The 25582-nt window shown below is 34.7% G+C and overlaps 2 protein-coding genes across 2 annotated transcripts; one reads left to right on the forward strand and one right to left on the reverse strand.

Moving 5' to 3' along the window:
* On the forward strand, window positions 12769-17392 carry LOC109223513 (transcription factor ICE1-like). Its single transcript, XM_019387860.1, has 4 exons — window positions 12769-14124; window positions 15718-15954; window positions 16199-16369; window positions 17068-17392. Exons 1-4 carry the CDS (start codon window positions 13012-13014, stop codon window positions 17149-17151), a joined length of 1605 nt encoding a protein of 534 aa, XP_019243405.1. The 5' UTR covers window positions 12769-13011; the 3' UTR covers window positions 17152-17392.
* On the reverse strand, window positions 18101-23877 carry LOC109223515 (auxin response factor 2-like). Its single transcript, XM_019387861.1, has 15 exons — window positions 23421-23877; window positions 23205-23320; window positions 22935-23030; window positions 22740-22796; window positions 22423-22578; window positions 22251-22335; window positions 21784-21874; window positions 21544-21708; window positions 21090-21209; window positions 20832-20907; window positions 20577-20748; window positions 19530-20482; window positions 19264-19454; window positions 18915-19108; window positions 18101-18766 (listed from the first exon to the last, which is right to left on the reverse strand). Exons 1-14 carry the CDS (start codon window positions 23518-23520, stop codon window positions 18931-18933), a joined length of 2556 nt encoding a protein of 851 aa, XP_019243406.1. The 5' UTR covers window positions 23521-23877; the 3' UTR covers window positions 18101-18766; window positions 18915-18930.

Raw genomic sequence — 25582 nt, forward strand, 5'->3', positions numbered from 1 at the left:
TAACAATCCCCCCGCATATCTCAAAAATAATATCACTAAAATAAATAAATAGAAATTTTGCTAGGTTTTCACAAATGAGCATAATGCGTCGAATCTGGTGTCTCTTGGACTATAAACCAGGCCTAGATAAAATAAGATTAAACTTACAGTACAATTGGTGAAGTTTAAAACTTCTATGAACCAAGAATTCTTTTGTAAGTTTAGTGTCTTATCTATCACATTATACCCCCACACATTTTGTTGTTTATCGCGGTTTTGCGCTAATAGGCCATGCGCGCGCCTGGTTTTCATGAGTGCTCTAGAAATTTCGCCACAGATTTCATAGGAGCGGCCCCACTCCACACTCATATAGGTCCATCCATCAAGTGTATTCTGCAGCTCAATACACTACCTATAAAGTGCTATGGATTATTGGTAAGAGTATAATAACTCAACCTCACATTCCTTGCAGTCTTGCACTATATATACACACACCATAGGAAGAGACATAATTTAATAGTGCATATTTGATCAACTAATGACTTGTTATTACCCATATGAACCTACTTCATGGGATCTCCAATCACATAGGTTAGGTTACCATCATTGTTGATATAACTCAAATTGGCAATAGTCTCAACCCCTCGATGTTTCACTTATAAGTCAAAGGGTCGGCCAAATCCTTTTTTTTTTACTACACATAATATGTATAAAAAATTATCATCTCTAAGCAATTGCTTTATGACATTATATCTTTAAAAAATGTGTCTACTTTTCCAATTGAAAGATTTATTTTCTTACAATGGTTATTACGCTTTGGCAATCGCAATTCATCAACATAATTATTGTCGGTTTAACTCACCAAGAGGTTTCTTAATCAACCTCACTTCCATACAATTTTAATACCACAACACCCACCAAAAGGTGATCACACAATTTCTATTGAGTTCTTCTCATTTGAATCTGAGATTCAATATCATCACTGTATCTTTCTAATACAGTGGAAAATTCACATACAAAATACTAACTCATAGTATTTCTCAAGTAAGGCATAAAATTAAATAAAACTTGACTTTTGTAGAAGTGCCTTTTGAAACATCTTTCAACACATCAGAGTTTATTTTCTTTTTGTATCTTCCATAGTCAAGTACCAAAGTAAAATTTTCTAAATATAGAAGCAACTTTAATTTCTATAAAAATATCTCAAATTAGTAGGAAACGAGTCATAATTCAATGATTTTTTCATCCAAACGACTAAAAGACCCGAAGCAAAATAATTTTTCAAAACCAGACATACAACATGTTTTTGATCTTCCAATACAAATTTTTGCCACGAAAAATCTCAAATTTGTAAGTTTTATTATAACATTATTAAATAAATTTTTTTCCTCACATTTTTCCTTCTTAAGATCATGCATATAACTCTGGACACCATGGTCCCCCACATTTTTAAAAATTTCAGGTTAAGGAGATAACCTTTTCACAACTCATAAAGAGTTCTACTTTATAAATAACAAGCTAATATATAGCTTCACCTCGAAGATTATCGTATGGACCAATACACATGTAATTTATTAATTAATTAAAAAGTCCCAATATCTTAAGTAATAAAAGTAAAATAAATATTTAAATCTAGTACATCATCGCAAGAAGAATTAAACCATTCAATCTTATGTGCTTTTTCAATTTTCCTTCACCTCAATTTCCAATTACATAAATAGAATTAACCCGTCCAACAGACAGAAAATTTATCTAGGAATTTTTTTTTCGAAGCACGTTATCTTGATAAAGGTTTGGATAAAAATTGTTCATGTGATCTCAAAGAAAATGGAAGTGACAACTTGGCATAGTAAATTTCGTCAATTTTTTATGTGGAAGAGATTCGTCATTAACCCACTTTTTTCTATTAGATGGTTACCACTTTTCAATGTAATTCTTAATTAATAATAAGAATCAAAAGTTTTTGAGAGCTTTAAGAAAAAAAAATGATTTCTTAAATAAATATAATTTTGTACCCCTGATTGAATTATATAACTATACAAAATCTACACTTACGTAGGCTTAAGCACATTCAAATACTAGAAAAAAGAATACCTTAATTTTTCTTGTGCATTTTGTTCTCCACAATGCAGCAATGTATAAAATTGAAGCAGCAACTTGCGAAAAGTGTATTCCAAAGTAGAGCCAGGAAAAACGACATACAATAATATAATTTATTCACATCGTCTAGTACTCTCGAGATTCTAGAATTGATGGAGAATGCTTATGTTTCTTTCGCGTTGGCCAGTTTGAGTAGCATGTAACGACCATTAGAATTGATATTCTCCATAAACACAGTGCGAAAATATCCTTAAGATTGTTGGAAAAATATTGGATAATTATGGAGAATATATAAAAGATTTAGCTTGAGGCGTGTCAAGGACACTGTCCTTAAGGATATTTCGCTCACGCAGTGATAAATAAAATTAGGCGTATCCCCCAGGATTCAACAAGCTCTTCTAGTATAATAACTAGGAGCAGAAACAACAACGATAAATCAAAGAAAACCCAGCACAAAAGAAGGGAAAGAAAAGTTTTTACTTTTTCACACACTTGAAAGTATAAAGAATTTGAGAATTTATAGATAAGAACAACCATCTTAAGATTGCTAGCTAAATGCTCCAACATATATAGCATTAGAAAACTAAAGAATTAATAAGAAAAGATGTTACAAAACAAATCTTAACGTTTTGTAACTTCCAAAGCCATTAAAAGGCTATTAGCAATGGATAATAATAATTTGAACAAAAGAACTCAAGAGCCACTAATAGCTAATCAAAGATGGTTTTGTATGGATATTAATAAAAAGTCAGTTATAATATTATAATAATAGCTATTAATCATGGGTAGTAAATGATACTCCTTCCGGTTCACAATAAGTGACCAATTTGCTTTTAGCACGCCCATTAAGAAAATACTAAATTCTATACAAAAATACCTACTATGACTAAACTATCCCTAATTAAACACTTAATGTGAGGAGTAAGAAAACTTTTTAGGGATATGTACATAGGGGTTATTTTGTAAAAACAAATTGAATTCTTTCTTGATTACATAACTGGACACTTATTTTGAACCAAAATGAAAAAGCAAATTGGTCACTTATTGTGAACCGGAGGAAGTAATGAATATGTTACTCCCTCTGGTCCAAAATAAGTGATTTTTTGGCCTTTTTCTTGTGGTCCATTCAGATTTCAAGAATGAATTAATTATTTTTTCCCTACATTGTCCTTGGAGTAAATAGTGTTGGAATATGTGCTAGGAGTGTTTATGTGAGATAGTAAAGGTTAATATGGTCAATTCCATTGCTAATTAATGCTAAAAGGTGGATTTCTTAATCTGTGTGAAAATATCCAAAAAATCACTTATTTTGGACCGGAGGGAGTATATTTTTATTTTTGAGATATAAGAATTATCTTCTAACACGTAAATCATATGTGAAACCGTAGATCTTTTTTCCTATTAAATGATAATTTCGTCTGTCTGTTTCCAAAATTTGGGGAAAAATAGAGGATAATAGCAGCATTAATATCTCAAATTCACGAGGAAAAGGAAGAAATTGTAAAAGCTGCTGCCTGCTGCTGCTCTCTCTTCAAATATAAGACAACGTTAGTATCTGAATTGTAGCTCTTATTAATTGTCACTCTCCCCCCAACACACCATTTTAAGTTTTTAAACTTGTTACTATCACTATTTATTTCCACAGTAGCCACTAATGTTTCCGACTTCTTTAATATGGCCACACTTCTGCTGCTGGTTATGTTAGCTAGTTTCCCCAACTTACTTGTTTTTTATATTATTTTTTATGTTACTTCGAAAGTAGCTGCTTCAGCTTCAGTTTCAGTCGCTCGAATTTTTAATATTCTTTTTTTGTGTCTAATCAAATGTTACTCGGTTTGGCCCGTTCCTCAAAAGAAGTTTATACGCATCCCTATCTACCAAAATTTTAACTATCATTGAGTCCTCCTCCGAACAACACATACAAAGAGACCCGCCAACATTCAAATAATTAGTGAACCTTGACTGTGTTATTTGCACTAACTTACGTTAATTGTGTATGTAATGATATATGTAATATTCTTATTGAGTTAGTGAAATCACCGAATATTACTAATATTGTGTGCTATTGCTCTTTAGATAGGACCCAATAAGGAACTGTTGGTGATTATGCTTTCAAGAGAAAACAAAATCATTAGATTTACAAGTTAATATAAATTGTCTTTTTAAGGAGTAAAAATCTTTAATCTATATTATTATAAAAGCATGAATACAATGTCGGTTTACGAAAATAACCTTATAATATTGAATGCTAGAATTCACAAGGAAAGGATATAATTGGAAATAATAAGCATTAGGATTCTGGTAGGATTTAGGATTCTGGTAGGATACGGTCAATGAAGAGTTACATCACCACTTCAAATGATAATCCTCTTTAGTTTGGAAATCCACAGCTGAAGACAAGGCCAAACATAAAAGAGAATTATAATTGGTTGGATTGCTACGGGTAAGAAATTTCATGTTTACACACAAGTTTTTTTAAATATCTTTTGTCAATTTTATTTATTTATTTTCTTTTCTTGAAAAATACAGCAAACACTAAAGAGGGTGAAAGATACTACTTGAGAAGTTGAAATTATTATCAAATTATGTCAGGGGACCACATTCATTTAAAACTTACTCCTATTAATGGAAGACCGTGTAAGACATTTAAGAAAGTTGCAAAAGAAAGTGCATAATTAGAATCAAATAGCATTATTTCTCATTGCTTATGTGACACAGTTTTCTTCAAAATGCCATCAGCACTCTGAGATTTGGTTGCATTGTAATTCAATCGACATTAGCAAATTGTATGATGCTAATTATGAAGATATGTCAGACAACTTCAGAAGGATACATGATAGCTCATCACATACTCATGCACTCTAAAGAGCATTAATTATTTTTTAGAGAACATGGATAAGAGTGCTAAAAGATATGATTTACCTAAACTTAGTCAGGACCGAGATGATAATGTTGCATCAAAATACTGAGAAATTATTGAAGAAAAGGCCAACACTTGCCTTAGGAACATTTCAATGCACAATCAAAGCTAAATCCTGAATAAAACAAGCATTCAAGGTTATATTACAAAGAGTCAATTCTTATAGAGGGGTATTATTCTTTGTAGATAACCCCAAAGGATCTAAAAAATACTCCTATATCGTGCATTATTTGCAAATGTTAGATCATGAGGCATGATAGCACTAACGATAATAATTTTACCAGGGGTCCTACGACCTACTGTAAATTCGACATACCTCTTCAAACAACTGAAACAACCATCCTAAATATATTAAACAGATTGGTGGTATTAAATCGATAAGGAAAGCAAATACAATAATATGGGATGAAGCGTCAGAAGATCGAAACAATTGACGTGAAGTTTAGAGATATAATAGATATTGATGAACTGTTTGATGAAAAAGTATATGAGAGCAAGAACAGACCAACATTTATTAATTTCTTACTTCGAGTCAGAGATGGAGAAGAGCATACAATAAAAGATAATTTGATCCTTAATTATTCCAGAATAATTAGTTTTCAACCCCAATTGTGATCGTAGTGGCGAAGATCTCTTAATGAATAAATAATTTTTGTCATAAAAGGAAAATAAAAAATGGGTAAAGTATATGATAGAAAAATTTATCTTAGCTAACAGAAATTAATATGTTGATAGACTGCAAGAGATATTAATCTTCAAGTTTTCTGATGAAAGTAAAATATTACTCAATTTAACTCGTTAGAAGATGATACCAACAACGTAATTACTACCACAAAAAATACTTAAATACTCAGTAAATGGCCTTTCACCATATAGGTACATTAAGTTCATCATATCTTATATGTGTTAGTGTCATGAAAGTATAATAACAAACAAAGGATCTTCCATTGTCCTGCATGGTAGTTTCTTTTTACAAGAAAAATATGCCCATACATTTAAAACTGTCAAATGACTTATGTAACGGTACAATGATGGTAGGGAGAGGTTTTGACTATAATATCATATATGCAAAAATTATGATGGATCAAGGTGCTTCTAAGCATGTATTTATCCCTGAATTTATCTTTCATCTCCAGAAAATAAAGAATATCTTCTTAAATTCGTCCAATAATAATTTTCAATACACTTGTATTTTGAATTGATAATAAATAAGCTCAAGGTCAAACAATTTTATTGGACGGTATTTGCTGAAGCATGTTCTATCGCACGAACAATTATATGTTGCACTTTTAGAAGAGTTATCAATATCGATGACCAGGGTTCTAATCATGAAAGAGCAGCCAAAGAGTCAAACGCGAACCTACACACACAAAAAAATATTGTCTACAAAGAAGTCTCACGTAAAATATGATCACATTGCATATTTTTAAACGATAACTACATAAGATTTGTGATCTATAAGTACATAATAATATTATCTAGCTTAACTAAATTGATCATTTATGCAGATTCAGAGAATGTCCAATTAATTTCAATTTTAAGTGTTATACTAATGTAATAACATTGACTTTTGATATAAATGATTGTTGTATTTTTACATGTTAATTGCTTTACAAAAATTGCTTTATAACAATTGCTATGTATATATACATATATAATTGACTAAACCCTTACGCGCCATTATTAACGTGCAACGCACGTTTATAGAAACTAGTAACTTAAAATATCGTTATTTAATTGAGTTCTTGAACATTTGAACTGAAGCATGTACCTTCCTCCATATCATAAGTCTATCATCTCAAAATTATACAACTTCATTAAACAACACCAAGAGCTTGTTATATCTCTAATGTAGAATTTTCTGGCACAAATTCGAATTTAGTTAGGTCTTAACAGATACCAAACATCGGGCGGAAAACAAAAATAAAAGAAAAGTGTGGAGGTGAGAATGGACAAGTGGACAATGAGGTTGAGCAACCAAATCCTGACAATTGAAAGGGATGAGGATTGAGGAGTTAGCATTTGCTGGATTTAAATGGAGGGCCCATCAGAATTTAAAGTCTATAATTGGGAATTGGGTGCGGTAAAATTTAAGGCCTCACGGGATTCTTGGCTCTCCCTCCCTTTATAATTTTCCCAACGCCTCCTCAATTTTGACTAATTTGTTCCTTTTTTCTTCCCCCCCCCCCCCCCCCATTTTCTACAAAAACAAATTTGGCGTCCTATCCTAACGTAGACAGAGGCCGTCCGATGCATTAAACTCTCGTTATGTGCGAGGTCCCACAAAAGGCGATCATGTTGGGTCGTATGTACGCAACTTTACTTTGTATTTATACAATGAGTTATTTTTGCGGCTCGAACATGTGACCTTGTAATCATATGACTGCAACTTTTACTGTTACGCCATCTTTTTTATGGGATGCGTTTAGTAAACATCTACTCTACTCCCCTCGGGGTAGGGGTAAGTTTGCGTACACATTATCCTCTTCAGACCCCACTAGTGAAATTTTACTGGATCGTTGTTGTTGTTGTTGTTGGGTTTGGTAAACATCTAACTTCGCTAAATGTATAGTAGTAAATAGACCATTACTTTAAAATAAATGACTATTCAAACTAAAAAGCAAAATGAGAAGTAGAAAAATCAAGTAGACTAAAAGGGATTCAAAGTGCAATGAAGGTGGGCTTGCATGTCTAAGAGGCAATTTGTATGGTCAAAAAAGGTATATATTGCGTTGTTAAGATAGCGAAACGTGGAGCTTATATAGTTGGCCCTTTTGGTTCATCCGGTTTATAAGTTGAAGTTCCCATAAAAGTTCAAATTGAGGGACCAAGTCACACCTTATTTCTATGTCAAGTCAAGCTTCTTTTGTTTGTATTTGGAGCAAATATCTTTAAAATCCTATATATAGATAATTATAAAAAAAATTATATATTAATTGTATAAATGTACTTTATATTATTGATGAATAAAACTTAAACTCATATACATGCAGTCAAATCTCTCTATAACAGCCTCATTTGTTCCGAATATTTTTTGATGTTATAGCGAAGTGTTGTTATAGAGAACATATATTAAAACATAACATAAAAATTGGTTCAGAAAAAAACTTGGCTTTTATAATGAAGTGTTATTATATATATGGGGATGTTGTTATAGGGAGGTCTGCCCGGATATGTTCTAACATGCACGGACACACATGTATGAATTCATATTATCAATAGGGGTGTTCATGGTTCGGTTTGGGTCGGTTTTTCCCTAAAAAGAAACCAAACCAAGCAAGTCGATTTTCCAAATATTGGAACCAAACCAAACCAATTAAGCCGGGTTTTTATCGATTCGGTTTTTGTCGGTTTTTCAGTTTTTCCGGTTATATATCGGTTTCTTTTCTTAAATATGAGACATATACTACCAAACACATATTTCGGCGACTACATTTTCAACGTAACACTATCAAATCAATTGCTCTTTGAAAAATCTATCATTTACTGATCACGCCCAACTATGCCTTATAAAAAGGACAATGCGGTCGTTGCAAATATAATCCGGTTTACAAGTCCGGAGTCGAATCCCACAGAGAACAAAGGTTTAGCTACATCTGTTCACTATCACCAAGAAGACAAGCTTGAACAATTCCTAACTTATAGATATTAAGATTCTTGTGCTTAACTACTTAACTAACAAATTAAAATAGTAATTTAACAACTAAAGATACTGAGGGTTAGAGAAAAGATTAAGGAGGTCTAGAGTTATGATTACCCCAATTGTCGGAATCCTTCCCGCTATGTCTTCTATAATTTCGCCTAAGTATTCTCTACCGATCATGAGCACTCTTATTACCGTAAATCTCTCCCGAGTAATTACGACAATTTACTAGACGCACTCTTCCGAGCTACGCTAGCTGGCTTTTAATACATCTCACTTCAGATTGCACCCAAGGCTTCGTTATCCCTAATCCCGCCTTTAAACCCTCGGTTATTGATCCCTCATATACTCTGGGAGTGGTGTTGTTCAACAATTACCTAAATATGCACTCTCTCCCGAGTTATGCATACTAAATAGGCACAGCTAATTGAGAGCTCTTCAATCAACCACAATATAAACGTAGTTGAACAAATAGAGAAAAGCTATGGCTCAATTATATAAAAACATAACAAGAATTTATCCTACAAAAGGTTCTATCAAAACTCTAGATAACAAATTAGTTATTCATAATAGTATGTAAAACTACAATACTAAAAGTCATAACCAACAATGAGAAATAGGAAGAGGAAGGAAAAACTTGTAGAAGAATTTTCCGCCTTGCTCCCAATGTGTTCTTGCCTCCAAGGATGTTGTCTAACCCTAAAGTAGTGTCTCTCCGCCTCCTTAGGTCTAATTTGTGTCCAAAATATGTCCTCCTCTTGTTCTAGGCCGGCCTCCTTTGTTTTATATAGGGTTTAGGACTTAAAATCCCATGTTTTACACTTTAGCCCCTGAAATTTACGCTTCCCACCGCGGTTTCACCGTGATCGCGGTGGAACCGCGGCCAAACGCCCTCGCGGATTCTTCATTCTTCAGAAAATGCCTTCCACCGCGGTTCTGCCGCAGTCGCGGCAAAACCGCGGTTTTTCATCCTGTTTCGTTTGGAATTTGGAAAAACGTAAAACATGAAAGTTGTAGCCCTTTGAGTTAACTTTCCAACCATATATTGTGGAGCCCAAATGGAGTTCTGAGCAAAAAGTTATGTCTATTTTACTAGACAGTGCGCAATATGCCTCCTCAAGTCTTCGTTCGTACTTAATTATCAAATTTGACCCCCGAACACGATCCCGGCTTAATTCCTTGAGCTTTTACTCAGACTTCAAAGCTTAAAATCACTAAAATTCATTCCATAACATCTATATAGCTCGGAATCACACTTACAAGGCATAAAACACACAATTAGTGCAAAACACTAGCGATTAAAGCGCAAACTCAATTAAAGTGCAGTAAATTCGAGTGTAATAAGCGACTAAAATATGCAATTATAGCCTATCATCATTTACCAAAATATATTGATTATAATTGAATCAAATAGTAATGAATAATTTAAGTACTCAATTAAAAATCGATTATTTTTAACATGAAATAAATTCTTGTATTTAGCAAAAGAAAACTACCAATCAAACTAGAATATAAAGACAAATAATTAGATTATTATAATAGCAAAGAACTAGACTAAAAATACAAATGACTAATATGTACTATAAATTTTAGAAATTTTATATAAAAATATACATATATATAGGTGTAATAATAAATTTAAATAGCTATTTTTATAGTCGGTTTGTTTTGACTTTTTTCGGTTATTTTTTGATTAAAACCAAAACCAAACCAAATTTGGTTGGTTTTTAAAATTCAAAACCAAAACCAAACCAAATCTAAAAGTATCAGTTTTTTTGATCGGTTTGGTTCGATTTTTCGAGTTTTAATACACACCCCTAATCAATAATAAAATTCATTTTTTGAAAGGCCAGTAACAATGAGATATTCCATTGATAAGTATTAGCGACTCGCAAGATATGCACTATAACTTTTAGAATTGAGGTGCTAAAAATTTGAATTTAAATGTAAAAAGATGAAAACATACGATATTGAGGAAAGGATATATCTTGAAATTACTATAATAGTGCAGACACATGATAAATGCTCTTAAAAAACAAGTATTCAACTTAGGAAACTATGTTCCCAAGGTTTTATATTTGGTGTTGTCTCTAAGTTGAGTATTCAAACCATTAATTAAATTAGGATTTTCCACCATCTAATATCAATTAATATCATACTAACAGTTAGATTAGACTTGTATCTTGACTTATCTATGAAATAAATAAGAATAAATTATATTACCTCGTGGATTAGGCACTTGTTATAATCAATGGGCTATTATATGTCTGAAAGAAATGCATAGAGTAGAAAATGAGTGTATGAAAATTCTCAAGGTTTCGTTGCATTTAATATTCTTTAACATAATATTTCACCCGTACACTTCTACTTGGCATGTATACTAAGAATATATTTTTATTTTTACTTGTCACTTTACACATATCAAGAAAAGACAACAAAAAAAAATCTTGTTATACCCACAATATTTATTACTTTTCAAATTATTTTCTCAAATCCAATAAAATATGCATCAATTAATATGGGTACCATGGTAAATTATGCACTTCATTTATTATTTCTTAAGGGACGTGAAAGTCAAAACGTGACAAGTAAAAGTGAACGGAGGGAGTATAAAAAGCTTGCTTTAATGATTCATCAAAGTGTTAATATGGCCTTTGATGAGATCGGCTACACTTCATTAATTTGGTATCATAACTAGAGTAGTTAATGCATGCTATTATTTGTCAAAAAGAAGTTCAAAGATTTGAATTTTTAACATTAACGTAAAACAAGACCAAAGAAATGAATCCATTTAGTAGTACATAGCCCATCCCGCATTTACTTTGAAATGATTTATACAAGATAAAATTCCAACGGATATATATATATATATATATATATATATATATATATATAATGGTATTGTTTATATCTTAAAGTAATGCATAAATCATCCTTCATACATTCAGAATTTGCATATTTGACAACCAACAAATAATTCAAATGCACAAGAACTGAAAATGAGTGTATGAGAACTCAAGTCTCAAGGTTCCATTGCATTTACCATAATTCTTTAAGAATGATATGTGAAAATCTCAAAACATGAAACTTTAATACTCTTAATCTCAAAACATGAAACTTTAATACTCTTAATAGCAAAAGCTTTCTTTAATGATTCTTCCAAAATGCTAAAGATATAATAAAGTATTTGATGAGATCAACTATACTCCATTAATTTGTATCCATAATTTCTCATTATGGTAGTTGATGCATGCATTTGCAATTTGTCAAAGAGAATTTCAAATATTTGAATTTTTAACATTCACAAAACAAAAAAGACCAAAGAAATGAATTCATTAATATGTTCTACAAGAAAAAATCTCGTCCAATTTCTTTTTATTTATCTAAATTTTAGTAGATAGAGATTCGATACTCATGCCAGTAGGATATAACAGAAATTCAACAAAATAGTCAAAATGCGCATAAGCTGACTCATATATCAATCTTAATAAAAACACTTAATTATACTAAAAAAAGGATATTTCATTAAAAATAGAAGGAAAAAAAGAAAGAAGAAAAAAAGAAAAAAGCAGAAAAAGCCATGATTTTGGTGGGTAAGCAACTAGAAGTAGACTGAAAAAGGACAAATTGCTGTTGTCATTAATGAAGATTTGGCAGTACGTTCATGATTAGTTTTGTTTCACTAATTACTTAATAAAGCCTAGATTTTGGCCAACTTTATCCCTCTCTCGTACTTGCACAATAAGTGATTAATTTGCTTTTTGATATTGATCCAAAATAAGTATCCATTTATATAATCAAGAAAAAATTCAATTTATTTTTACAAAATTACCCTTATGTATATATTCCTAAAAAAATTTCTTACTTCTCACATTAAATATTTAATTAAGGATAGTTTAGTCATACTAGATATCTTTATATAAAACTTATTATTTTTTAATGGGCGTGACAAAAACAAATTGATAACGTATTGTGGATCCAATAGAGTAACAAAAAGATAAAAAAAAAACAATAAGTCCAAAACTCAAACAGTTGGCAAATTATGATTATAAATCAAGCTTAATGTAAACAGTAGTAATATCGTGGGATTTTACAGAACAGAAAAAAGTGTAGTTATAATAATAATGATAGCAGAGTAACGTTTTAAGTTCTGTCATATCTCTGAAAAAAGCCATTTGCCTTTCTTCTCTGCTTCTGCTGCCTTTTGCTTACGTATTTCCTTACTTTCTGCTACCCTTTAACGCCTCTCTAAAATACAATCTTCTCTCTTTTACCTTAGAACCCCTTTTGATTATTCTTTCTGTAAATTTCTTTGTTTTTTTTTCCTGTTTTTAGAACCTACCATTTTCTTGAAAAACAAAAAAAAAAAATGCTGTCTCATAGTATGGGTTGGATGGATGGTAAAGAAGATGAAGAAACTGGTACATGGGTTCATCAAAATAACAATGAAAATAATCATAACAACAACAACAACAGAGATGAAATGGAGATGGGTGCACTTTCTACATTCAAATCTATGCTTGATGCTGAAGATGTAGACTGGTACAACATGGCTACTAATAACAACAATCACAACAACAACAACAACAGTGTTGGTGCCATGCAATTTGGTTCTAATTTTACTGAAGCTGAAAACAATTTGCTTTTACAGCCAGTTGATTCATCATCTTCTTGTTCACCATCTTCTGCTTTTAACAATCTTGACCCTTCTCAGGTTCACTTTTTCTTGCCCCAAAAATCCACTATTCCTCCTTTGCTTAGTGCCTTAAACAACCCATTGGAAAATGGTTTTGATTTGGGTTGTGGTGAAAAGGGGTTTCTTGAAACTCATCAAAATTTGAGTGTTTTGAATAAAAATGGGATGTTTACTAGTGGGTTTCAAGATTTGAGCTCTCAAAACCAAATGGGGCATAATAATTTGAGTTCTTTTACTCAATTCCCTTGTACCAATTTGCTACAAATGCCTCAAACAAATTCTGGTTTTGGTCCATTAGTGGGGTTTGGGGAAAATTCTGCAAATGACCACTCTTTGTTTTTGAATAGGTCTAAGTTACTAAAACCTCTTGATAATTTTGCTTCAATTGGAGCACAACCTACTCTTTTCCAAAAAAGGGCTGCACTTAGGAAAAACTTGGCTAATAATAGTAGTGGCAATTTGGGGAATGAAATTGGTCAGACTTCAAGCAATAAAGAAGTGAATGAAATGAATAGGAAATGTAGTAGTAATTTGGATGAACTTGAAGATGTAAGTCTTGATGGATCTACATTGAATTATGATTCTGATGACCTTATTGAAAAGGTAGAGGATAGTGTTAAAAATGGTGGAAATAGCTCAAATGCAACTAGTACTGTTACTGGTGTGGATCAGAAAGGGAAAAAGAAAGGACTTCCGGCTAAGAATCTGATGGCTGAACGCCGCCGTAGGAAGAAACTCAATGATAGGCTTTACATGCTGAGATCTGTTGTTCCAAAGATTAGTAAGGTATGAAATTCCTTTTACAGAAAATTCTCGTGAATTTTGATTACCATTTTAACATGTTTTTAGCCATTCACAATCATCAGCATTTAGCTTCCACCTCCAAAAAGAAGAGTTTGGTGGGGGTGGGGGGGAGTGGCATTGTTATTGTTACTTCGTCCGTCCATTTTTACTTGTTCATGATTTACTAGGCACCCCCTTAAGAAGCAATTACTAAGTTTTCTATAACACCCCTAACTAACAACAACAACAACAACCCTGAGGTAGGGAGGCTGTTTCCGATAGACCCTCGACATCCCTCCCTCCAAGACTCCCCACCTTGTTCTTGGGGTGACTCGAACTCACAACCTCTCGGTTGGAAGTGGAGGGTGCTCACCACTAGAGCAACCCACTCTTGTCCCCTAATTAAACTTCGGAAAGTGAATAGTAGTAAGGGTAAATTATGTATAAAATGATTATGTCTTGGTTTTCCAAACGGGACAAGTACAAATGAACTTTTTTTTGTATAGTGGACAGGTATAAAAGGACGGCGAGAGTATTTTTTATTTGTCTATTTTTGTCTTTCGTATTCTTAAGGTTAGCTAGGTTTCTTATGGTTACCATGTTTGAGTTGTGTATAGTTCAAAAAGGTTTGTGAATTTAAGTATAATTGATAGTAGCATTAAATTCATTCACATGGAGTCTATGAGCTGATTTTTAAAAGCATGTAAATTTTGGACCACATAGAGAATAGAAGGCTATTCTTGAAAGGTACCTTTCCTACAGTAACTCATTAAGAGTGATATCTAGTTCACTGGCTTATTGTAACATGAAATTTATTTAATTACAGTATGTTTCTTTGCCAACCCCCTCCCCACCTGCCCCAGCGGGGAGAGGGGGCTGGGACCTATTTTGAGTCTCCACCTAGTCGTTCCATTACTCAATTATTCGAGATATTCATATAGTTTGATTAGCCATAATTTGTTGCTGATTTACTAGTAATAACAAGATAGGTGTAGTGCTCCAAATATTAACCTGTATATAGGAACTTATTAAAATACCTCGAAGGCTCATGCAAATTTACTGAGGAAAATTTGTTTAGAAGAAACTTGAGGTGATCAAAATAAAATACTCTTCCGGTCTCAATTTATGTGGTACTCTTTCCTTTTTAGTGAGTCCCGAAAAGAATCTCATCTTTCCTTATTTAGAACAATTTATCTTTAGAATTCCTACTTTGCCTTATGAGAATTTACATCCACACAAATATCTATTATTATATTAGACCACAGGTTTTAAAAGTCTTCCGTTCTTTCTTAGACTACGTGCCGAGTCAATTACTACCACATAAATTGGGACGGAGGGGTAGTTAGCTCCTGCTGGTTAGTCGTCCTGATTTTATGAGACATCTGTTGCAACTTGAATCTGACTCAAGTCCTAAAGAACCCGTGCATTTGTTTTTAAGCTTGCTGAATGAAACGAGATATTTTGTCTTCTTGACTGCTTGATACTGGAAGTCTTTTCTTGGCTATAACTTGGAAATGGTGCGAACACCTTATATGCTGTTACTCGGCCTGGTGAATTATCGTGAATCAGATTGTGATTTTGTTTGCATGTTCGCAGATGGACAGGGCTTCAATCTTAGGAGATGCAATTGAGTACTTAAAGGAGCTTCTACAGAAAATCAATGACCTGCATAACGAACTCGAGTCAACACCACCTGGCTCTTCATTGACTCCGGCAACAAGCTTCTACCCTTTAACGCCAACTGCAACAGCTCTACCTGGCCGAATCAAGGAAGAACTTTGTCCAAGTTCATTTGCAAGCCCACTGTCTAGCCCTACTGGTCAACCTCCAAGGGTAAAATGTCCTTCCTTTTAGCCAGAAGAAACTTAATGCTGGAATTTTTTACTCATTAGATGTGCATAAATGTTGAAATGTATTGATAGTGGAAACTTTTTACTCCTTTTTCTTTTCGATTTGACATTGGAAATATATTAATATCTTTTTTGTAGTAGCATTTCCTGTCTAAGTTCATCATACTTTTAGCATTCGTTATGTTATCGGTCTGAGATGATGCATGCAGATCTTTTTGTACTTGTAGGTTGAAGTAAGGGCAAGAGAAGGAAGAGCCGTGAATATCCATATGTTTTGCAGCCGCAGACCAGGCCTTTTACTCTCAACAATGAGGGCTCTGGACAATCTTGGACTGGACATTCAACAGGCTGTTATCAGCTGCTTCAATGGGTTTGCCTTGGATATCTTCCGAGCTGAGGTACCTTCTTTCTGTGAACTTACTACATCTCGGACACTAGGATTAGAGAATGCTTCCTTTGCGCGCAATAAGGTTTGTTGATGGAGAATTGAAGTCTCATCAGCTTTGTATGACCGCGACATCCTTCTAGAATGACAAACCTATTTCCATAACAAGCCGTCAAAAACTTCTTTGAATGTCAAATCAATCAATCAATATGTGAATGCCAGCGAAAAAGTAGTCATAATAACATGAATCATCCTCTTAAAAATGAATTGTTTGAATGTCAATCATGAAAATATTATAGCATGTAATGACTGTACAAATTCAAAATACAACAAAAATGTTCAACTGCAAATGGGAATAAGAATTGCACAGAAACATACATGTCAGAAAAGCTGTGCAGCAACGCTAGAATTGCTAAAGTTTTCTTGTTTACTTATAGAATGGGAGCGTTGCACAATACTGTGGTAGTTGACACTTCAATGAGTACATATTTGATGATATATGCCATGAGTTGCGCGAACTCTGCTTTTTTCCTCCTTAATTTACTGTACCTCTGCTACTTCCGTTATCTGAAGAGCAAGGAAAAGATGTTTCAAGTATTGAACCCTTCCCCATATCTTTAATTGTTGGTTTGTTATCCTTGACCAAAACATTGAGTTGTGGATATGATTCTTTGACTTGTAATTTTAATTTTGGATCGTATTTAATCGCAGCAATCCAAAGAAGGTCAAGACATCCATCCCGAACAAATTAAGTCTGTGTTGCTGGACTCTGCTGGCTTCCATGGGATGATATAAGCTCTTGCGGTTTTCAACGAGAGGTTCTATCCAAGATTTAGGACCTCATGCTCTAGCTTTTAAAACTCAGACTTCCTATGCCCCTTTTGCAGTTAACAGATATTTTCATCTATTAGCCATTATATTGTGTCTTCTCTAGGAAAAACATTGAGCGTATGCTTAGAAAACTGAATGCTATGAAATTTTTCAGTGACAAGTTCCTTATTCTGGATGATCCTTCTTTATTCAGTCATTTTTTACATACCAGGCAATTCATTAATGGTATGGAATGCAGCTGCCTTTCGTGTAAGCTGAGAAGTCTCCGATATGAATGAATGACCCATCGATTGACTTCAATTTTGCACTAGTAACTGTAATTACTTGCTGTGGTTGGTTGCTCTTGAGTTCTTACCATGAAAATTTTGCTGCAAGATATACTTTTTCCACAATAATTATGCAAGGGCCTCTTTAATGGCTCGTTTGGTACGAGGGATAAGGGATAATTAATCTCGAAATTAAATTTGAGATAAGTTTATCCCACATTTAGTTGGGATAAAATCATGGTATAACTAATCTCCCGGAATTGTAATGTTTTTTTATCCCCCGGGAGGGTGGGTTAACTAATCTCGGGATAACTTGTTTCCGAACCAAATAACCCCTAAGGGGGTCAATATTTGGTCCTAAGCCACGCTACTCAGGTCATTAAGTTCATCTTACACATGATATAACAACTGTCTTTTGTTAAGCTTTGCCATTTCGGTCTTCTAATAAATACCTGTCTCCCAAAAGAAAATCGAAACATCAGCATATATATATATATATATATATATATAAAGAACTATAATAACAAAAATGAAAAGTAGCAAAAACCCAGAACCTGTGGGAGTCTGGTTATTTAATCGTTTACAGTGAGCTTCAGTGTATCGTAAAAATATTGGGGAATCCCAATGGCTTTGGGTAAAGTTGAAACTGAATAGAATTGCAGTAACTGACAATAGAACTGCAGTTGCCTATTGATCCCAATAGAAAGAGTAATAAAACTTCTCGAAGTTGCGCCAACCTCCAAAAGGAGACTGCAATTTGGTTGTGTCAACAAAGGGTAAAGAATCTGACCAATAAAACTAGCTAGGTCAATTACAAAAATTTATGTCTTGTAGTCGAATTCTTATGACCAAATTGTAGAACCAACTACAAACAGATGGTTCACCCAGAAAAAACTTCTTTTCTAACGCATTACCATAATTGCTGATACAAAATATGTAGTCCGCCTGAAGCAGTTGGATACCAGTTCGCGTATATCAACAGTAAGAGACAGGTACATGGTGTATCAACATCTTACTTACATCTAGAGCTAGAGAAATTGGTAAACGGGGTATGTACAGAATGGATTGACAATAGCAAGCTTAATGACCACGCTGATAATTTACATATACTATGTATAGATAGACACGAGGCCAGAAATTGGCTCCAAAAAGGGGGTCCAAAACTGCAAATATTGAAGCTGGCATATATATATGGAGAGACCATGACACCCAGAAGTCAAAGGGACTTGATATTGTATGTTACTATCTTCAAAAATCCCAAAAAAAGCAACACCAAGGCGGATACATGCCATCTCCTCTGCAATCTTATAAACCTGTCAAATAACCAGCAACAGTAGTTAAGCAACTAGAAAGAGCAGATGGAGTAACCTCCATCCCTAATTTTCAGGAAAATTAAAGAAGAAATGAGGCAGGAAGTAAGAAATCGATTGCTTGCTCTTCCATTTGATTTCTTTCGAATACCTCGATTGAGGAAAATCTAGGATTCTTCTTGACCGGATTCAGAAGGATGTTGCAGACTCTTCACTTCTTTGGCTTCTGAGCCCTCTGCAACAGAGGAAGTGTCTTCACCTTTTGAATTAAGAGTTCCAGGATTCATCCGCTGCACCTCCTCTTTTGTATAGATAAAAATCTTGCGAACCATACCACAAAATTCCCTGTTCCCCAACCAGTGTTAGGCACAGCATAGATAACGTAACAAACACCAAAAACACACAGCAGTGATCCCGAGACACTACTACATAAGGAAGCAGCTCCAGGAGGAAAGAGAATCTCTCTCTGACGAATAAAAGCAAAGATGGGTAGTACTTACTGCCATGGATCATCTCCAACAAGCATCATGTCACCCTCGTCATCAGTGTACACAACCAGCCAACTCTTACTCCGAGCTTTGAGTTCACCATTAAAATCAAAAAGCTGATCTAGTTCAGCAATTAATTCATCGTAATTGTTGAATTTTGCAAGATCCACGGACCTTCCGAGTGCTGTACCCTGTTTGTGAACCTGTATGCAAAATGAATTGTTAGAAATTTCATTAAAGCAAACAGCCACTGTTATGAGAAAGGAACAGATTTAAACCTTGGTGCAGCTCCTTGTTGAACTACTATGACCTTTGGCATCCCTATCTCTAGCAGCAAGATGAGAGGTATGAAATTGTTTGTCCTGATCATTAGCTGTAATCCCATCATCTAGCACCTTTGATCCCTTTGATTGCTCAGACCTTTGATCAGAATCAGTAGCAGGGGATTGATGAGAATTTATACCAATATTCATGTTACTTGCTGAGTCCATCAATGAACTTTTCCGTGTCATTACAGGATCTGTGCAAACATTACTTGTAAGGGGAATGCCAAAGAGTTTGCAGTTTCCCTCTTTCGGTTTCACGGCCTCGGGTTTCTGTACTACAGTGGGTTTATGCATCAATTCTCTTGAATGAGAGGAGAGCTGAAAGTAAGGCGACACTGATTGAGGCATAAACCAGCTTCCCTGCTGATTGTCAACCCTATGACCAGGAAGGACTGAAAACTCGCCAAAACCACTATACCTAGCATCTCCCTGCATTTGATAGGGAGTATCACCACCTTGACCAGGAGCTTTTGATCCTGAATCCATCAGATTAAGAGAGAGACTGGAAGACAACAGAGACCATGGCTTTCCCAGTAAGCTGAAATCCTTTTCCTGGTCTTGTGCTTGTCGCTTCACCAAGCTAGCACCAAATGCTGTTTGGTCCGCAGAGGGTAAACAGAACCCATGGGAGGAGTTATTTTGCACTCCAAAACCTGATAATAGATCTGTGAGAGATGACTCAGGCCTCCCTAAAGGTAACCATTTGTCTGACAGATATCTTTTCGACGCAGAATGAATATCAATCTTCTCATCATCCACTGATGGTGGCCATAACATTGGTTTCTCAGATATGTCTGAGTCATTACTTTCTGCAAAACTGCCTCTTAAGGTCGATAACTCTTGACCTTGCAAGACCCTCGAAAACCCACTGGCTTGTGAAGGGTCTGCAGTTATTCTGGATGAACCTAAAAAAAATCCGAAAATGCATGACAATTACTTAGCTTGAGTCTGAGACTTAAAAGCAGTACAGAATAAAAAAAGATCAGATGAGATATCCACCTTCCCTAGAGAGGACAGATGAATCAGGAGATGAGGGCAAAATGCTGGATCTAGGCCTTTTTGGCCTTGCAATTGAAGGTGCATTAAGTGCAGGAGGGCTAAGAGCTGGCTCTATTTTCCACGGCGAAACTCGATCTGGCCTGGGAATGGTAGAATTTTCATCCCACCGAACCTTTAAAAACCATTAATGAATGATTTTTAGTGTGATATGAGGTAAAAGAAACAATCAAACCACGAAAATAAAATGAATACTACCTTCAGACATCTCCACTTGGACTCGGGCCACCTTTTGGGATCAGAATCTTCCGTGCCAACTATAGTTCCAGTAAACCTATAACATTGTAAGTTAGCTAAATCAGAGAAGTGAAGAGAAAATACCCTGTTACAGAAAATTGAATCAGACATTCTAATAATTTACTGTAACACACAGAGCTCAAGATTAGAACCAGTAAGTCAGATATTTAAATAGTAAAAAGATGATCTCTATTGATGGTAAATTAAACTGCAGAATACCTCTGCTCTGGAGCTTCTTCACCTTCAAATCTCATCTTAAACCTCATTCCAATGGAGTAATTGTTTTTCACGGACTCCATGTACTGGTCATATGGAACTATAAACTCAGCAGGGCTTGTCCTGTAAGATGCAAACTAAGTTGGTAAGGACTGCTAATCCTTTTGTCAGTGTTACACCAACAACAATTCAAGAACCTACTTATCACCCTGCTATCCCCCATGAATGAACTTTAAAATACTGCAATTCATCTGATTGTTAGGTGCCATCAGAGATATGAAGCATCCAGTTATGTTAGATGGCAACCAATTTAGATAAAATGCTTTCCCAAATGTACAGATGACAAGCAATGAAACAACAAGACTAAATGTAGCATTTAACTCTACAACTTATAATCAAAGATCTCTAGTTATGGCCTTCAAGTCGGTGCTTTGTTTGATTGTTACAGACCAGGTACCTTGGTTTGTAATACACGGTGAACATTGTTTTTGTTTGAATGGCATGCCAAGCTGTCGCAAGTACACCAAGATGCATGCTATGACTTGAAATCACTGATGATGGAGCATTTCCTTGCTGTCTCATGGCACGTCTAACTCCAACACGAAGCTCCCCGTTCTCACCTCTAAGGTAGCACAATGCAACAGATCAGACTCTAATTAATGGAACAAATAAATTCAGAGGGTTCCGCCAGACAAACCTAAGAAATATGAATGCATCCCCCGCAACAAGCCTTTTTGAACTAACGAAGACACTCCAACCACTCTGAAGAAGATGCCTCCTTGGTTGGCCTGGAGTTCAAATGCTTGGGTGAGAAACAAAGCAGAGGTTATATAGCAGGATAAACAAGCCCACCCTTCCAACAAAGGCATTCCAATGCACCAAAAATAAAGCAACATGCTACCATACTTCCAAAGACAAATCTTTACGAAGAAAAGGGAAAGAGAAAGTTTACAACCTCGGTCTATAGTTACAGAAGCAGAATTTTGTTAACCAACTTCTTCCCTCCCCCTTCACACTCCCTATCAAGTCATCCGCGTAACATTTTTAAAAGTGCCAGACTTAAAGCAATTTTCATTAGGACGTGTGATTACAAGAATGAAACTGACATGTTATACCGTCAATAGGACTTGATAGGTGAATGCGCTATGTGAAAGTGCATCTTACCGCGGAATATATGCCTGAAGCGCCACTCATTCCCATGTAAATCCTTGGCCACCAACTCCTGTGTTGGAGGCTGTCGAGACATATCCTGTTACAAATGCAAATTAAAAACTATAAGCCACTCCGTTTCCCCAAAAAATGGACAACGAACCCATAATAACTGAATTCTTCTAACCAATGGGGGGAGGCATTCATCAGCATGCCGTCTCAAGACGGAAAATCCACCATGAGTGCTTGTATCGGATGCTGTTAGTGTCTTACAAAAAGAGTGTACATGAAATCGTGGTGGAGGAGGGCGCATAGATTCCTTCTTCACAGTATTCTCATCTTGCTACAACAGTCGTTTCAGAACATTAGATAAAATTTCAACTGGAACTTCAAAATTCAAGATTCAAGTAGGTGTGCATACTTTATTCAACATAAGATCAGAAAACTGAAAATTGAAAAATAAAAGAAAAAAGTTAATTACTGTAAACATAATGGTAAACCTACATTTGGCTCCGGCATCAAAGTCACTTGTGCAAACACCTCATCAGTATCTGGTTCAGCCTGAAAAGCACTCAAAAGTCAATACATAAACACCAACAAAGTACAATCCTGTATAGATAAGAAGTCCATAAAAGGGAAAAAAGTATGGTTTGCGAAAGTACCCACACACTAACGCAACAGCATGAAGGAAATCATTACCTTCAACAGGACGTTAACCACGCGGCATAGGATCTTCGAAGGAAGATTATACAAAGGCATCTGCTGATCAGCCACCTGATTAGTTGATGCTTCAACCTATCATACAAGGATCATGATTGAATTTAATGTATCGAGCTACAGAAATAAATTACGGGAAAAACAGAGTATTCGAAAATGTATGTTCAGCAGTGCAGTTGAAAGTGAAATTGCAAACGGGATTTCTATAAACCTGAGGTCGAAAGCGGATTAAAAGAATTTTAAGAAACAAACCTGCTCGATATGACCTTGAGGGAAGTAATACACCAGCTCCCCCTCACGAGGAACCGTCACGAGTGGACCGGCACACGCGCGCCAAAGCTCCGTGTACAACGCTGTCTCAGCATCAACTTTGTAAACAAAAACAATACAAATTAGCGAGCACACTGGAAAACTCCGACTTACTGAACAAATCACTCCAATTAACCGCAAAAAAATCCGGTCTAGTACCTTTTCCGACAACGGGAGCACTCCGAATAGTCTCTGAGACCGGCCTTGAGCCATCAATTGGCTCGCTGTAACCTTTAATCGACACCTCTGAAGTAGCCATTTTCTGTACAATAATTCTCAACACAGATCTCTCATCTCCAAGCACAAATTAATTCTCAACAAAAGGAAACTTACTTCTCAAAAATTAACAACAAAATTCACCAGACAAAATCACTGAACTGTACCAAATCAACACTGGTAACCAAATCAGACCAAAAATAGCAATCAAAACACTAGGTACAAGTTCAACAACTTTCTCACTCTAAATTTCTCTCTATATATCAGCAAAATATTTTGTATATGTGTGTATCTATCTTTGAGGATAGGGGAGCTCCTTCATGTAGTGATGAGAGAGAGAAAGAGAAAAGCATTGAGGGGAAAGAGCGAGAGCCTTTCGATAACCAAAGGGGTCAAAACGGGTGCAGCAATCATTTCAACCGCGGTCCAAATTCTACCCGAGTTAGGAAACTTCCTATAGCCCGTTGATTCCTGTCTTTTCAACCGGGTATAGCCGGTAGTCAAGACACTGTCTGGGGGGACAAATCATAAAGGGATATTAACGGCGTGTACGGTTAGACGTTAGGCGCTGTCGTATTCTCATTGGCCTTGAAGCTGACGACGTCCGCCTTTTGCCGTTAATAGAATATTACTACTCCTATTCTGTTATTATGGGGAAGCGGCCCTGTCGTGCTATTAACGGGCAATGTAAGATGGGATAGGGGAGGGGTTAAGTACGCACCAGCCATTCCTAAAAGTGGCGCACGTTAACCGTGGTTACTTTTTAATTAAATGTACTCTCTCTCTTTTTCACTATTTTGTGGGCTTTTTAATATGATTAAAAGACGTCTCTCTGCGTATTACTCGTGCCTCCAAGATACCTGCAAAACACCATGCCAGCAAGGAAAGCATGGGTTCCGTCTTTTTTTTTTTTTAACTGCATATAAATATGTTTTGCCTTTTCATCAAATGAATAATTAAATAATAAATTTAATCTATTGCGTTGTTATTGCTACTATTTCATCCTTTATTTTATTTGTTCCTTATCTATCGAAAATAGTTTCTTTGTCTTCACGAGTACTAGTAAGGTCTACGCACACATTACCCTTTTTGAACCCCGCTTATTGGATTACACTTTTTTTTTAAAAGGTATATATGCAAATTGCTTGTTTGGCCGTATTTTTTTGTTGCCAAAAGTGCATTTTTTTTCTTCAAGGTTAATGTGTTTGACCAAACTTTTAAAAAAAATGCTTTGAGAATCAGAAGCAATTTTTTAGAAGAGAAAAAATAGTTTCTCCCCAAAAATACTTTTAAGGAAAATACATTTAAAACACACTTTTAAAAAGTTTGGTCAAACAGTAATTACCTCTCAGAAGTACTTTCAAATTCATTAGCCAAACACAAATTGTTTTTCACCTAAAATATTTTTTTGAAAAGCACTTTTTAAAATAAGCTAATTTTAGAAGTACGGCCAAACGGATTATAAGAAGTCGTTAGTTGATGCGTTAGTTTTATAAAAAAAATAATGCATAGATTATTTGTACAGAGATTAATAATATGAGAATTGTTATGTAAAAATAAACAGTACATAAATTATTTACAAAGAATAAATCAAACATGAATTATTACACGATGAATAAATAATATGAGGATTGTTTTTAGGGATTACCTATTATAGAGGTATATTTGTCTTAAGATGCTCTTATTCAGGTATTGTCAATATAGATATTACTCATTTCACTTTTTGTCTCGTATAAAATAATATATAGACTACCATATAACTTATATTGGCATTAGTTATACAATTTATGGGCACCAAATTTCATATAAATTTTGTACAAAGAATAACCGGTAAATGAAGGTTTTGTACTTCATACCAAACATCGTATAAAGCAAGATTGATTCTTATATAAGGATATTTTACGTATACTTGTAACCTAAAATCCCTATAAATAGTGTAATAATTTTTTATGCTATCAATATAACTTAACTTGTTGTAGCATTGTAATTGAAATTATTTGTATTTTTTTATAATCATATATTGTAAATGTCTTTTATAGTGTGAGTTCACAAAACTTAAACCCTTCGGGGTCATGGGATAATGTAACCTCAAATTTTAGGTAGAG

The sequence above is a fragment of the Nicotiana attenuata genome, chromosome 3 (assembly GCF_001879085.1).
Source record: "Nicotiana attenuata strain UT chromosome 3, NIATTr2, whole genome shotgun sequence".
In the NCBI taxonomy this organism is placed as follows: Eukaryota; Viridiplantae; Streptophyta; class Magnoliopsida; order Solanales; family Solanaceae; genus Nicotiana; species Nicotiana attenuata.